General features: G+C 39.6%; 1 protein-coding gene across 1 annotated transcript; it reads right to left on the bottom strand.

Annotated features, from left to right (window-relative positions):
* Window positions 1–8,547: 8,547 nt before the first annotated feature.
* On the bottom strand, window positions 8,548–14,865 carry rce1a (Ras converting CAAX endopeptidase 1a). Its single transcript, XM_030780664.1, has 8 exons — window positions 14,656–14,865; window positions 14,014–14,116; window positions 12,642–12,725; window positions 12,340–12,418; window positions 10,958–11,125; window positions 10,440–10,511; window positions 9,900–9,962; window positions 8,548–9,125 (listed from the first exon to the last, which is right to left on the bottom strand). The coding sequence occupies exons 1-8, from the start codon at window positions 14,820–14,822 to the stop codon at window positions 8,899–8,901; spliced, it is 963 nt and encodes a 320-aa protein (XP_030636524.1). The 5' UTR covers window positions 14,823–14,865; the 3' UTR covers window positions 8,548–8,898.
* Between the last annotated feature and the right edge of the window lie 1,161 nt (window positions 14,866–16,026).

Below are 16,026 nucleotides of genomic sequence, written 5' to 3'. Positions count from 1 at the left end.
CACTGATTAATACACCAGTGTGCTGATACATGTGTTGATCTAATACATATCAGATAATTATGATGGTTCTCATCTCCACATCCATGGTTTTTGGACCACAGCAGTTTGTTTTGAAAATATTCAGCCTCACAGCTTGGAAAAAAGAAATCCTGAATAACAGAGGATGGTCTTAAACTGTCAACCTGTGGGTTAAGAGCACAGCATCCTTCTGTTGTATTACTTTGGGTTTCAAGCACTCAAGCAAAGGTTTTCGAGTCTGTGATCCCTGGCTTAAGAAGCACCCCCCTTTCCATTAGATCACTGAAGCTCTGTTTAGATGTTTTTTGCATGACTCTATTTCCCGACCAGACATGCTGAATTTCCATCGGCAGCAGTCCCAGAGCAAGCAAGCACTAAACACTTAACCCATGTCAGTCAAAGACAGACCAATTTAACGTTCTCCAAGACATCATTTTTCTTGTTCCTCCATCTCAGAGTTTTTCTTCCAGCACAGTCCATTGTAATGTGACATGGTGCCCAAACTTAACCCACTTATCACTAGCCTTGTTTTACTTTCATTGCGATCAGCTGAGGGCTCAAACCACAGGGTTATGGACTAAGCACACCCTTCTTCACCACGCTGCTCATGAAAACCTCAGATAGGAACCCAAAATCCAAAACATATAAGGCTAATGCTTCTGTCAAATGTTCAAATGTTCTTTGTTAGCTGTTTTTCCTTGACCAGACTTATGAGGTTTCCAACAATAACAGCAGAAGAACATGAAAGGACAAAATAACACAACATATGAAGCAACACATAATGCTTCCCAATAGCTAATGGTTGAACCATTTGAAATATTCCGGCAGCATGGTCTATTTTGAAAACACTTGGATATGAAGCCTGGAGAGAGAGAAAGCAAGATAATCAGAGGATGGTTTTGATCCACTGACCTCTGGGCTGTGGGCCCAGTATGTTTCCAGTGCACCACTCTATCAAGCGCTTAAACTTGAACTCAAACCTGCAACCCATTAGGCCACTGGGGTTCTGTTTAGATGTTTTTCCTTGACCCCGTTCCCCTCGCCAGATGCACCAGGTTTTCCCACAGCAAGATCCATCATTGCTGGAAGAAATGGCATGCAGGAGAGCACTTGACTGTATGAGGTGAAACCCAGAACAATGTAATCTTTCCCAACATGATTCTTATCCCTCTAAATCAAAGTTGTTCTTGCCGCCCAGCCCAGTTAAATGACACTTGGCTTGAGAGCCCTACAAGAGAACTCTTGACTAGCTGAGGATAGTTTTGATTGACCTGAAGTTTATGGGCCAGGTACACTTCCACTGTGCCACTCTGCTTTTGAGCAGTCGAACTTAGACTCAAATCTGTGATCCCTGGTTTAGGAGGCATATTCCTCTCCCATCTGATTACTAGGACTCAGTTTAAAGGTTTTTTAAACACTTTTCCCCCCTCACCAGATTTATCAGGATTATATTGGTAAGACTCCCAGCAGGCATAGATAGAAGAACAGGCATGGTTACAGGGAATCAATGGTCACGTCTATACTAATATAATGTAAGGCTTCCCAAGAGTCAATAGATGATCAAATCAGAATTTTTCTAACAGCACAGTTCATTTTACCAAATTTGGTTTTAGAGAGACAGCTTTATTAGCACAATGTGGTTTCAAATTATGGATCTCTGGGTTATGCTCCCTGCATGCATCTACTCAGCCACTCCGCTATGAGGCAATCTGAGATTCAAGGTGATAACATGTCTTAGCAGACCTGTCCCCACTGTATCAGGGCAATGGAATCCTGCTTAAATATTTTTTCCCAGTCACCATTTCTTCAAAGACAAAGCCAAGTTAACATCAGCAAATGAGCCGGCAATACCTTTGCGAGAACCAGTGATCAGGAAAAAAACCTGACCAATGTGGCAAAACCCAGGTTACTGAAACTCATCTAAACAGATGATGGTTTTCAACACTCCAAATGGCTTTTTCTCTGAAGATAGCCCAACTGTTTCATTAAGTACAGCTCAACCAGCCGCATTCTTAGAAGAGAAATTGAACACTTGACCAACCCGGTCAAACTTAGAGTGATGAGGAAAACTTACCTTTTGATCCAAGGGCAAGAGTCACCTCACTGACAACTCTTAAAACCAAAATCCTGATTAACAGAGGGCGGTTTTGCTCTATTGACCTCTTGCTTATGAGCCCAGCATGTTCTGTAGCCTCATACTGCCCATGAACACCTCAGGTGGGGCCTGAACTCTTGAACCTTAAAGAGGTGTTAAGTACTTAAGACATTTTGTCCCTTGGGTTGAATTTTAATGGTGTTTTCCAGACACATTCTCCTTTACAACACAAATTAGGTTTCGAACAGCAAGGGTCATGCTGGTGTTGGTTGGATCATGGGCACACAGGAGACCACTCAACTCATGTGAGGATATCTAATACAATATGATTATTCCCATTAGATGACTATTCTCACCCCCCCACCCCAAAACCAGACGTGTTTTTTTTTTTCTGCAGCACGGTTTAGTTAAACAACATTTCAGTAAAGAGCCTTGAAAGGATGCTCTAGTACTAATGCAGGATGGTTTCCATCCGTTGACCCCAGGGTTACATGCCCAGCACTCCACTGCTACACCACTTGGGTTCCGAGCATCCAGCTGTGACTCAAGTCTGCCTGATTTAGGACGCTAGCGCCTTAGCTATTAGGCCCCTTGTGCTCTGTTTAAGTTATGTTTTCCGGATAGTTTTCCCCCCTCCCCAGACACCTAAGGTTTCCAACAGCAAGAGTTCCAGCGGCATTGCTGGAAGCACAAACATGCAGGAAAGAGGTTGGCTCACGTGGTGATGCCTAGAGCTAAACTCTAAAGAGTAACGACACAGATTCTGTCTTAGCATGTCATGTCGGGAAAGCAAATGATGGGTCAACTTTAAATTTGAAAACTCTGAGGCCTTGAAAGATCATTTAAACAAATCAGAGCTAGGAAATCATTAATAAGACATAAAGCTTTTCAGATTTACATGATGATACACTGTGGAACCAAATGGGATTAGTGAAGAGACAGGCTAGCATGCTATTTCTAAAAGAATTGTGGGAGTGGTATCATTGCAGTGTGATGTATCATATTATATTAATGGACATGGTGTACTTATGGAAACAATTTTAATAACTTCTCAATATGTCACAAACATTGTGTCATCGAGTCATGCACTGCAATGAACAGATTGCGTACTGTTTAATTAGACAAGGCTCCCAACCACCTGTCTTTTGGGGATGAGCTTAAATACCTTGTAACACTACTTTGTGGAACTCACCTGTGATGTCAAAGCGCTGGTTTTGTTTATCACATTTATCTGCATGAAGTTGGTGTGGTCTGGTTAATTGTTGAATAGTTTAGAGAGAACATTGTAAAAGTTGAAGATTTGTACATAACTCTGAAGACTGAAGCTGAAGAAAGTTGAAGCAGAAGCAGATGTCAAATTAGTATCCAATCATTGAGCAGCATGATATCATTGTACAATGAGGAAAAAACAGGGGCCGAAATTCTTTCCAGAGCTGTAGTTTGACCTTGGCCCTGTGGTAAATTAGACAACTTAGGCTTCTCCTGATAGGATGACTCTCATGAGACCGCTTGAACCCTTGACTTCTGCTTCATTTGTTTTCAAAGATATGTAAAAATACGTTTTTTGAACTTGGCTGAAAAGGGAGTGACAGTAATTGTCATATGTGATGCGAAGGATTGAGTTTGGATGAAAAGCTCCGACTCCTTATCAAAGTCATCTTCAAGCTGCATACCCAAAATTGCTCAATTTCTTGCATGTTTTCTTTTTACTCAGCTCAACCGCTTTCAGATCACCCCCAAATCACTGTGTAATTATGCAACACCACCAGTAAAGTCAAAGTGCGGGCATAGCCCACTGCATTCACCTTTGTCTTGCACTTTTTAATATCGTAAAATGGAATTGAGGTCTGTGCAGTGGAATGGATCAGCCGTCATACCAGGAAAGACTTAGCTAAGCCAGCTGCAACGAGAGTGATTTGTTAGCATGGAAAGAGTATTATGAAGTTACTCCAAGTGACTTAGTGTGTGCTTCCACTGAAAAATAAAGACATAAAGAGATGTTAGGTCTTGGACAATGAACAGTAGGCTAAAATATAGTTTAATAAAAGCAAATAATTGCTTTTATTAAACTCTTATCGAAAGCAAAATTACTACTTTTTTATGCAAATAAACACCCCTTATCTGCATTTCAAATGCTGGGGACATGGAGTACAGTGGGAGCAGGCCAGAAGCTCCAAATCTAGCCAGATAAAACGATAACCTCTAAAAAGAGATGCCTCCACCACCACGTGGACCTGGTTTTGATTTAAAGAGTCTGGTAGTGAGAGGACATATAACATAATTTGCTATAACAGTGCAGAGGAGCAGCAGTAGCCATGGGAGGCAGCATAACACAAGTAACTTATTATTAACTCCAAATGAAGAATGTGCACAAGAATGGTGAGAGAATTAGAACTATTCAGTCTTGTACTGAGATTAGTACTTGGCATTTTAAGTATTTGTATTTTAATGTCATTAAAGAACCTCATTTAATTATAAGAGGACACTGTTCAGTGATACGCACTGCTTCCATCCAAAATAAAACCGATACCATCATGTGAATTTTTGGCTATTCTGACCAGCTGTTTTGGAACTGCCACAGAATTTGTCTGTAAATGAGTGTCTGTGAATGTCTTCATGTGCTGACGCTATTTACTGAATGTTTTTAATGTCACTACGAAACTGAGGACACGTTTCCACACTGTGGACAATAAAGCCCTGTTCTGTTTTATTCCTTATCCAGCCCTGTCTCACATGCTTGTCTGAGATTAATTCTTCTAACGTGTTAAACTGTCTACCCAGCCTTTTCATTGCATCCCTACTACAAAAATTCCCCACTGGTATAACTGAATACAGTCTTTGTAGTCACAGACAGGACATCATGTTTGTTCACTTGCAAATAAACTCAGACTCAAACAGATGTTTAGGAAAATGTTGCTTTTTTTATTTACAAACAGTAGAATTTTGCAGAGTGATTTGAAAGACCAGGTAAAAGATTGTCATAAAATATCTGTTGCAGAAGTTGCAGAAAATTGCATTGCATGTTGGCATTGGTCAAAAAATGAACTTATGTGCACATATAATCAGAATCTATTCACGTCACCAAAATAGATTTGATTATAAATATAGAGTGCTCAGTATAAACATCTGAATTGTTAATAATTACAAGTCCAGTCAATATACACGCACTGTATGCTCGACTGTTTCCAAATCCAATCTTTAAACAATATATTGTTACTTAACTGTCGATTTATTTGTCCTCAAGCGGCACGTTCTGTGCTCACCGTTTCATTAACAAAAATATACTCTAATATCTATTGCTTCCTCATTCTCTACAAATGTATCTGTTGTACTGGAAGCGTCTAACGTTACCTCACACAACAGCTGCAATAGTTTGGCTTGCACGCAATAATATTAAACAGAATAACCCAAAAAACTTACAATCACAGGGTATTCATAAAACGCAAATGACAGGGTGGTTTTTTTTCTTTTCATACATACATGATGAATGGAATTTCAAGTCAGCCACAGGTACAAATAAGAACAGTTGTAATGGAAGTAGCCATGAATATTGAGAAAGAGAGGAATACCCTGGCTGACTCTTTTGCAGAATAAGAAATCCATTAAGATGAAGGAAAAAAACAGAAACAAACAAACAAACACAAAAAAAACCTGCCAATAGGGTTTGAGCAGCCCTAGCTGAGAGACACAGTGTGGTCATAATCACACTGCTTTGACAGGTTTAAGAGTTTCTGATGTCTGAAAATCTCTCTCTCTCTCTCTCTCTTTTCCCCCCAAAAAACGGGAGGGTGTGGTTAGCATTGTGAATGGCAGTACCAAAAATCTGGTAATTCCCAACAGCAACCCTGCAGCCTGGTCAAGCAGTGAGACAAGAGACATCTGAGTTACTGCACAATGCAGAGATTAATCAGAGATTAGTCATTTTTCCCCAAACATTTCTCAGTTATTAAATTGGTTTGAACATGTCAAGTAAACTTAAATTACATCAAAATCATTTTGTTGGCAGAACAATTCACTAAAACCAACTAAAAAACAAAGTAATTTGGATAGCTCTGTTTTGCAGAAAAATAATAATTATGAGCTTGACATAACTAGATGCTCTGGCTCCCCCTGTTGTTTCATATCTGTAACAACAGCTCCACTATAATAACAAACTCTCATCTGTTATGAGCACTCATTGTAAACATCACTAGGGAGGGGAAAAAAAAAAACGGCACCAGTTTTGTCTTTTCTTTTAAATAGTAGCCACCATTTCTTATGGTAGATTAACTCAAGTGAAGACACTCTGGTACAATTTAAACCAATCTGGCACAACAGTAAATCCAGTGACCTACAGCAAATATGATCCATCAGTTTCCAGGGAGCATTTAAACTCAAACTGTGAAATGATTCCCTCAATGAACGCCAAAATAATCACCATTACTACAATTCAGAGGGTTAGAGTGAATATCTGTTTTACATAATGACTTACAATGATCTAACAATTCTTCGGATGTTTTTTTTTCCCCAGACAAGAAAAGGGACAGTTAAAGACAATAACTTTGTACCTGACACTACAGCTGAATCCCTGATTTGGTCCTGACTGAGAGATTATTGCTGAAAATTTCACTATGATGCAAGACAGCAAATTGCACACACCAGGTTATTATAATACAACAGCGCTTACGCAGAAGTTGCAGGCAAGTGTCATGTCAGTTTTGAAGAGGAATCTGAAATGGTGCCAAAGTAAACAAACATGAGTAACAGTATAAAATTAGTTCATTTTTATGTTTTGAAAACACGCAAGTTATTGTCAAACTGTTTGGGTGTCTCAGAAAATATATGTATATATGTAATATATATATATCTACAAACATTCACTGCCACAGGATGTGTGTAAAAATAATGTCATTCTGTGTGTTACAGCTTCAGTGTTAAGAAACACTAGGAAAAGACCAGCGTAACGGCTTTAACCTCATCTTACATGAATACTTCATCCATCAAACTGTCAAACTCAACCGCGTTAATATTTTGGAGTTTTCTTCCTTTGTAAGGTTTTCGTTTTTTTTTTGTTTTTTTTTTTTAAATGTGTGTATTTGCGTCTGTACTGGTGCAACATCAATGTTAAACACGTAGCAGCATGCTATGTAGTGATGTGTGTAGCTATGGTAACACCTGAGTGGCAGATCCCTAACAGGGACCTAATGTTGTGCCTCAATTCAAGGTTATCTATCCTCTATTGCAAAGCCAAAAAGAAAGAAAAAGACTCCTACATCAGTATACTTATGTTTCAAAGGGAAAGAAACAGTAAACGATCCTATTATTCTGATGAGTATTACTGGGTAAAATGAACAGCTCAGATCATTTAGACCCTCCAAAAAGAATGCAGTGTGTCTCCATGAATGAATATGACGGTACAGTTTACCAGTTTGTGTGTGAATTAGAGATGGTTGTGTGAGAATTCAGATTAAAAATGCTTAAGGCCTCTGCTAAGATCTGTGGAGGTTTGACTTAAAGCACTGACGACACGCTTCAGAAGAAGAAGAAGAAGAAGAAGAAGAAGAAGAAGAGGATTCAGTCGCTGGGCATGAATAGACGGTCTACTGTTATGTGTTCCAGAAGTTTCTAACTGCTGACTGCCAGCTGTCTGTCCTAAGTCACCGTCACCACCCTGAACGCCCATGTCCGACTCGACACACCCACGGGAGTTTGAGTTGTGGGTTAGCAGCAGTGTGTTTAAGTGCAAGTGTACAATAAACATGTGTGAAGTCTGGTGAGATCCAACAAGGCCTGCCCTGAAAACGTTACGATAGAGGAGATGTTTATGAAAGCTTTCACAGAGGGTTTGTCAGGATCCATACTTTTACCAAAGTTGTAATTTGAATCAATATTTTGATTCTACCACATGTTTTAGACTCACTCATAATGCTGAGAATGGTTGAATTTTTCCAGAAACTTGACTCTGGACCAAACTGTAGCATCTGTCGTGCTGCCATTGAAGGCATCATGAGCACCATCACAGCCTATCAGCAGATTCAGAGAACTGTCTGCCTTTCATCCAATACCACATTGATGTGGATACTGTCATATGGCCTGTATCTTCCTGTTAAGGGGGAGTGGGGTGGTTATATAATAAGTATAAACAATGATTGTAAAGCTGAAAGTTTGTGAAGTGCAAGGACTGCGACCCTGTCAAGTGATAGCAAAGATTATCATTCAAGTCAGTGCGAGCAAAACAAACAAACAAACAAACAAACAAAGACTCCACAAAGCAAGAGGCAATGCAAACTGTGTTACCAGTTTCGCCATGAAGGTCGTATCAAGTTCTCATCTTGTCCCCTCTCAAAAAAAAAAAAAAAAAAAATCACACACAGAAAAAAAACAAATAAAGAAAAAAACAACAACAACAACAACAACAAAAAAAACAAAACAGGTTTGTCTCTAAATGTACATCCTTTTCACCCTTCCCCAAGGACAGAGAGCACAGGCTTACTGACTCCAGGTCAGGTATCAGGTAGCCATTGGAAAGGTAATCACCTTATTTAGCTGACTGTGTCATGAGGTGCTGTTGGTTTGTGACCAGAATGCGACACAGAGAGCCTGGTCCATGTTTAGGTGTCCAACATTCCCGGAGTTCTCATAGCTGTGTTTCTTTAAGCCCTCTCACTGACCCACCCAATCATTCCCAAAAATTCCCAAGTCATCTTCCTGGGAGAACGGGTGTCTCGGGTTCCAGGAGTCCGTGGGCCCGGGTAAAAGAGAGAGAGGGGCCGGGTGCAAACAGGATGGATGGATAGAGGTGTGGTTTAGGAGCAGATGGAGGCAGGAGCAGAGGTAAGGCTGCAGACAGGCGTGGGGGCGCCGTAGAAGAGCGGATCAGTCATGGGGAAGAGGAGGAGGAGGAAGAGGAGAACACCCAGCAGGTAGAAGGAGAGAACAGTGGTGCGGTGCGGGTGCTCCAGGGCTGCACTGACGGCGGGAAAACCCATGTAATTACAGAAGGAATGACAGAGAACAGGCCCCACCAAATGACCTACAGACAGACACAGAGTTCATAGTCAATTAGACAAAATGCTTTATAAAAATGTACCTTTTTTTTTTTTCCATTGATTGATCAATGGCTTTTCAAAAGCAGTTCAGCTGATCTGAACTACAGAAATATGATCTCCAGGTTAATTTTGAGCAGCCTCTGAGAGGCAGAAATTCCAAACAAACCCAACACATTTTAAACCTCAAGGCACAGTTTAAAAGCATATTAAATTGCCAGCAAATTCAATAAAAATAAGAAATGTTACCAATGAAAACTACGTTTAAACTAAATATTATGAAAAGAAAATATATATATAAGTGGTATGATAAAGGAAATAAAAACGTCATCAAATGTATTGTCTTAGGGTCATTATTATAAACAAAAACAGGAGGCCACTGGCCAGCGTTCATTTGTTATACCAGTTTTTCAAGTGAGTGACACAGAATTCTTCATGTTGAAAGTTGGCTCTCTAATTCTTGTTTATTTTAATATAATTTGATACCCAAAGCAGTCAGACCAAGGACTGCAAGAAAACGTTTGAAACCACCCATCTACGTCCCAGGGCGGGTCTTGGGTTTGTGAAACCGATGGAACCCAACTTCTGATTTTGAGTTGAAGTTTTTGTATTTGAAATAACCAAAAAAATACATAGTAAAAGCTTAAATTAAATAATAAAAAACATGTTCTGTTTAATTTAATGTGAATTTAAACAATGTTTTGCCCTTCCCAAAGCCACTGGTTTGGATTTAAAATTTATTGAAGAATACAGACACGCACCTGTCCTGATGAATATTAACGCAGTGTAAGCCCCGAACACTGCCGTATATGAGAACTGGAATACTGTATAATACACACACACAGACAGACAGACACACACACGCACACACACCACACAAACACAAACAAAGACACACACAAACACACAAGTTAGCCATTAAAGGTCAAACTCTACATGTATTTAGCAAACAATAGGAGAAATAGGAGTCAGTGGTTTGATACTGAGTGACACGCTAATGGAGCAGTATTTAGTTAGTCAGTTATCCAAAGACATAAATAGCAGATTAAACTGGCCAATCAACAGCCTCTGGATCAGTGATTCTCAACACCAGTCCTGGGGGCCAACTGTCCCGCATGTCTTTGTTTTAACTCTTCATTATCCCGGTTAATTGAGCTAATCAAGGGCTTGATGATGAATTGATCAGTGGAATCAGGTGTGTCAGTCCTGAGTTACAACACAGACATGCAGGATAGTGGGCCCCCAAGACTGGAGCTGAGAATCACTGCTCTGAATGACACCACTGAAAAGACCAGTCTTACCTGCAGAAAGGAAAATGCCAGAAACGGTTCCCTGTCTGAACCGCAGCAGCTCAATGACGTGATGAAAATGAGCTGTGAAGTCAAAACAGACACACAAAAGAAACACCATTCAGATATTCAGTCCCTGAAAATTACTGCAGTTTACTTTATGAAGAACAAACAATAAATAACCTCTATCATATGGCCTGCAGCATTCATGTCACTAGATATTTTAAACATTTGTTTTTAAAAACATATGTAAGTTAACCCAGCCAGTGAAAACAAACATTGGACTGGACCAGTCATAGAAAACCTGTGGTGGGGAACATGACAGGCAGGACTGGAGGGGCCATTTGGGAAAACTTTGGGCTAAAATCGGCCTAAGTAATTAACTCGTTTGTGTGAGCACACGTACAATTCACCTAGTGCTTGTATACATGTGACTGGAGATGAAAGGGTGGTGGAATTAGCCATGGTTTTCCAGAGCAGGTGGACGTGTCTGGGCTAGACTGTGCAGATGTAACTTGAGAGGGACTCACCCACGCCGAAGAAGAGGGGACAGGTGAAGATGGAGGTGGAGGGACCAGCACAGGGGACGAGCATGGGTAGCATGCAGGCACGGAACACCAGCTCCTCCGTCAACGGCGCCACCACCTGGTTCCTCAACCAGCGCATGTCGCTCAAACACAACGCCCAAAACGACGGGTCTGCGGGAGACGACAATCCGCTTTGACGTCTGAAGCAAAAACTTCATTTGTTCACAACCCTGATCATTCATTCACAACCCTTTTCCATAAACTGCCTGGCCTCTAATAGCAAGTGCTACAGATGTCTATCGGTGTCTACAACCATTGCAGGTGGTAAGATGGACTATTTACTATAAGAACTGCTGACCTTAACAAAACAACGACAAAATAACAAACTAAACTTAACATAGAATACTCTCTCTCTCACTCTCTATCTAAATACATATAATAATGGATAATGCAGTTCTGTGATGATACTTCTGTAAAGTTTTCAGGAGATTTTGTTTTAATGTTTTAAAGTGACTTTCTGTAGACTGTTCAGACCATTCACCGTGATCTCACAGTAAAAACACAGTATGAAGCGTTTTCTGTGACCCACTGTACGAACACCTGCTGCTGACCAAATATTTCTATCTTCTCATATTTTTGGAGAGCAGTCAAAGCAGATGTACAGTGTAACACAAGCTCCTCAGCTCGTTCAGTATGAACAGAATCAAAACCGGACAATCTGCACGTAAGGCAAAGATGCTCAACATTACTGTCTGTCAAACTGACCATTCTGTATGGAACTGCTTAAACCAGAAACAGAGCATTAGTCAGGGTCTTCTGTAGTGGTCTTAGAAACAAGAGAAAACATGTCCAGTGCCAAAATGTGATAGCAGCAGCAGCAGTTAACACTGACGGCTCCAAGGTCGGCACAGTTACGGACATAAAGGGAAAAAAAACCCTGTGAGAATAAAGGTAATTGACAAAAAGTTCACTGCAGTACATGGTCAAGACTCACACAGATTGAAGGGGGTTTTGGACTAAAGGAAAACTATGGTGTTTTTTTTTCCAGTACTTGTCTCAAGGTTTCTTATGTTTTTAAAATAAAAATTGGTGCTATCTGACATAACCTGTATTATACCTACACTACTGGGTACATGGAAGTTCATGCATTTTTGTGTCTTTGAAGTTTCATGTCTGATGAACATTCTTCACAAGTGAAACATTGTCCTTCTGTTTAATAAACTGCACAGGAAATCAATGAAAATGTCTAGACACATTGTTTTTTTCTCTGATTTCTTCTTGCTGAGCAGCTGTTAAGTTAGACTTCTTTTCCCTAAAGTGTAACATGTGTGGCAAACACACACATAACCTCTAAAGGAGATTTTAAAAGGTACTCAACTCCTTACCAATGGCCACTCTTATCCCGTCAATGAAGCTCCAAGGGCAGTCCATGGCCAGCTGGATCAGGGGGCCCAGAAAAAGCACCTGAGGAAGAAGAGAATGGTGCATCCTTTAAACTCGTAATTCTCACGTTCCATCCCGGTTACCAAGTCAACAGGGACCTTTAAGACGGAATTTAGATTAATGCTGAAAATCCAGTTCTGAGTGTCAAATGAACTTTTAAGTGAAACTATAAATATATTACACTGCTCTTCCAATGATGATACAAAAGAAAGAAAGAAAAAAAAAGAAAGACACAGTGCCCTACCATGGTGAGTAGCAGTGGTAGAATGACAGCGGGCAGTAAACCCTCTAACCGAATGCCCATCAGGGCCAGGAGTGAATGGTTGGGCTACAGTGGAAAAAAAGAAAAGCTTAAACTCAGAGAAAGAACTGAACAGATCAACAACTCAGACATCAAATTCTCTATAAAAGCCACTGCTAAGATATTAACCTATGAAGATATTATTACTGCTACGATATTATCGCTGCAAAGATAATAACCTATGAGTTAATTTGAATAAACGGCCACGATTTTGAAATAGTTAATGGGTTAATAACTTGAGAAAATGCAACAACTGAAAGTAAAAAATGAAACACTCTATGTGAATGTGTACCATATCTTTGTAGATTACTCTGTACAAACTGATTTGGAGATCCGTTAACATGCATTAGAACTTATCAGTAAACACCATAACATTCAAGAGCAAACAACTTGATGTGTAAAATTATCTGACACATCGCTTTCAAAAACGCACAGCTGAGTGTCTTTGATAAGGCTGTCGAATTGGCTTCTGTGGATGAAAATTACACTTAACCAAAGTCAGATCTGCAGTGTAGCAGAGACTCAGCAGTCTGTCTCGGATACAGATTTGAAATAAAACCTGGACATTCAGTGCCCTGCAAATGTCAGGGTTTACTTTGGTGACATCTACTGAGTGGTGTGTTTTGCTGAGAGATCTGTGTTTCAGTCACAGAAAAAAAAAACAAGAAACCTGTATGTGTATAAGGATCTGAGGGATGGTCTGAATCCTGAAAAGAAATGTGTTAATCTACTTTTAAGGGGGATGAAAAAGAGCTGAGAACTGATATGGAAATGAGAATCACTTTCATATAAAAGCACTGTCAGTGCTAAAGGACGCCACTGGAACACTGTTACTCCGATATTGTGGAATTCGGCTTTACTAAAATGCTTACAGGGACATGTGTATTTAGGCATTGGGTGCAGTCTCTTGATTCTTCATTTAATCTGCCTGGTTCTGGTGACAGGGCTGTGCGTGCAAAACATGTAGAAGCATGAGGACCTGATGCATGTGTCTGAGAATGATCCTTTGAGTGTTTTCAAATGTTACATTTATTCACGACAGCTGTAGTCTACATCTAAATAGACATCTAGATACTGATATGTATATTAACATGTATGTGTATATATCTATTTATAGCTGCAACTTGTGATGCAGGTTTCTTTCGTTTCACCTAAACATCTTGATAAACACACACAACGTGTATCACAATAGCCATTAGCAGAACACAAAAAGCATATTCACACTGTCTTCTGGATTTTTTTCCCATTCATAATTATAATTAAGTAGAGTGTGAGTGGGATCAGTACGAGGGATTAGCATTAAGTCTGAACTTACACGGACGCCTGTGAACTCCTTCCATGCCCAGACAAAGACCGGAGACAGAGCCGACACTATTAATACACTGGTGAAGCGTCTCTTGATCACTGCTGGGTGATCCCTTTGAGTAAAACCCAAACAATCCACACACACACACACACACACACACACACACACACACATACACACACACATAAAGACACTGATGTAAACACTATCATCAAAATAGTTTCTCCGTTAGCTGGCTTGCTCTTACAGGTGAAGTTAAAATGTAAAGTTAAACAAATGTAAAGTATATCGAATAACTGACTGCTATCAGCAGTTAGCTGTACTTCTTGCGTAATTTGAAAGCAACTCTTATTATGTAACAGTTCCTAAAATCTCTGCAGACAGTTATCAATTCAGACTTGTCGAAACAGGACAAAGACTCATTCACTCGGTCAAAATCATAAGTTGTTTCAATGGCTAGTAAAACTAGTTATGTTTCATTGGAGGATATAATACAGCTAATTCATTTCAACTGTCAACACTAGCCAAGTAAGCTAGTATTAAGACACACATCGAGCTAACAAGCTAACAATGCTCAATTTAACAGTCACACGCGACTGAAAAAGAGTATACTGTGGAGTGGCAGGAAATACGTTTTAAGGATAACATTACCTTGGAAGGTCGCTTCTCCATACGTATAAACTCCCGACGTACGAGCATGCGAGTAATAAACATGATAGAATGGACACCCAGCAAAGTCCGTCAGGAGGTACAAAAACGACATTGCTTTGTACTTGTTGTGACATAGGATCAGGTGTCAAATCATCATCCTCTGTCATGGCGAGGGGGACGAATTCGAGAACTGAGCTTAAACAAATCCAAAAATCTTGTAATATTTCTGAAAATTTCAATGAATGTAAGCTCTAAAAAGACAAACAACTGTAGATTTTTGGCGCCATGTGATGACGTCATCGCGCGGCGCTAAAGCTCCGTTCTCGGTGAGTTGCGTCATGATCTCAACTAAATGACATGAATGACACGAGAGTGCTATAGTTTGTACATTTAGCAGTAAATTCTTTCTAGCGCTTTAAGATGCTACTGTTATTTCCAGGAAAACATAAAAGCTTATAACTTTAAGTAACAAGGAGTCCCAAGTTTTTAGGACATCTTTCTCTGTCCCTAAAGAAGTTCCAATTTTGGAATAATACTGTGGAAACGATATTCGCACACTGAAGGTCAAATTAATACATAGTTTATCGTTTTCTTAAGAGTCGGAATTGACTTTGATACGACAGAGGTTTTTCATTTTGGATATGATGTTCAACAGAATTGAACAGATGCCAAAGCGCTCACCGCAGAGTGACGGAAATAGAATAGATACATTAGCATTTTGCAGAAATCTGATGTTGTACTGAGTCATCTTTCATTTGATGACCAATATATTTTCATCTGGATCTTGTCTACTGTTGTTCTCTATCGTGTTCCACTTTGTAGCCTTTGTTTTCAGCTTGCAGTCCTTTCCTAAAGTACAATCACACTTGCACCACGGAACCCTATTATTACTCAATAAAATTTGAAACTAGACATTTTGAGCCGAAACAGTAAAAGCTCCCCAGTCAAACGGAATTCATACTTTGTTCTGTTCTCAAAAGTAGTTATAGTGCAACTCACAATTGACTTATGTAGTATTAATCACCTGTTGTTTCTATGATTATATTTTGCTGTATGGACAAACGTTTACTTCATCTTTGCAGGACAGAGTATTGCATCAAGAAAAACAAACTGTTCTCGCCTGAGTGGGTCGTGTAATTAAGCTGAACATCTCCAGGAAATGCTATTATTTTACAACTGCTTGATTTTTTGAGATACTATAGCCTTTATTATTAAACCGGATACAAATCTGAAATTTAGTTAATATTTAAACTACCCTGAAGTTTTACAGGTACTTCAAAGGTAATTCCTAATTTAGCCTACTTGTTTGTGTAATAACATAGCCATATGTAAACATGTACACATAAACCGAAAAATGGGTAATTTAAAGTA

This window comes from Chanos chanos, chromosome 7 (assembly GCF_902362185.1).
Source record: "Chanos chanos chromosome 7, fChaCha1.1, whole genome shotgun sequence".
Taxonomy (NCBI): Eukaryota; Metazoa; Chordata; class Actinopteri; order Gonorynchiformes; family Chanidae; genus Chanos; species Chanos chanos.
Note: the sequence above shows the minus strand (reverse complement) of the source record. Positions and strands in the feature narration are given on the sequence as shown.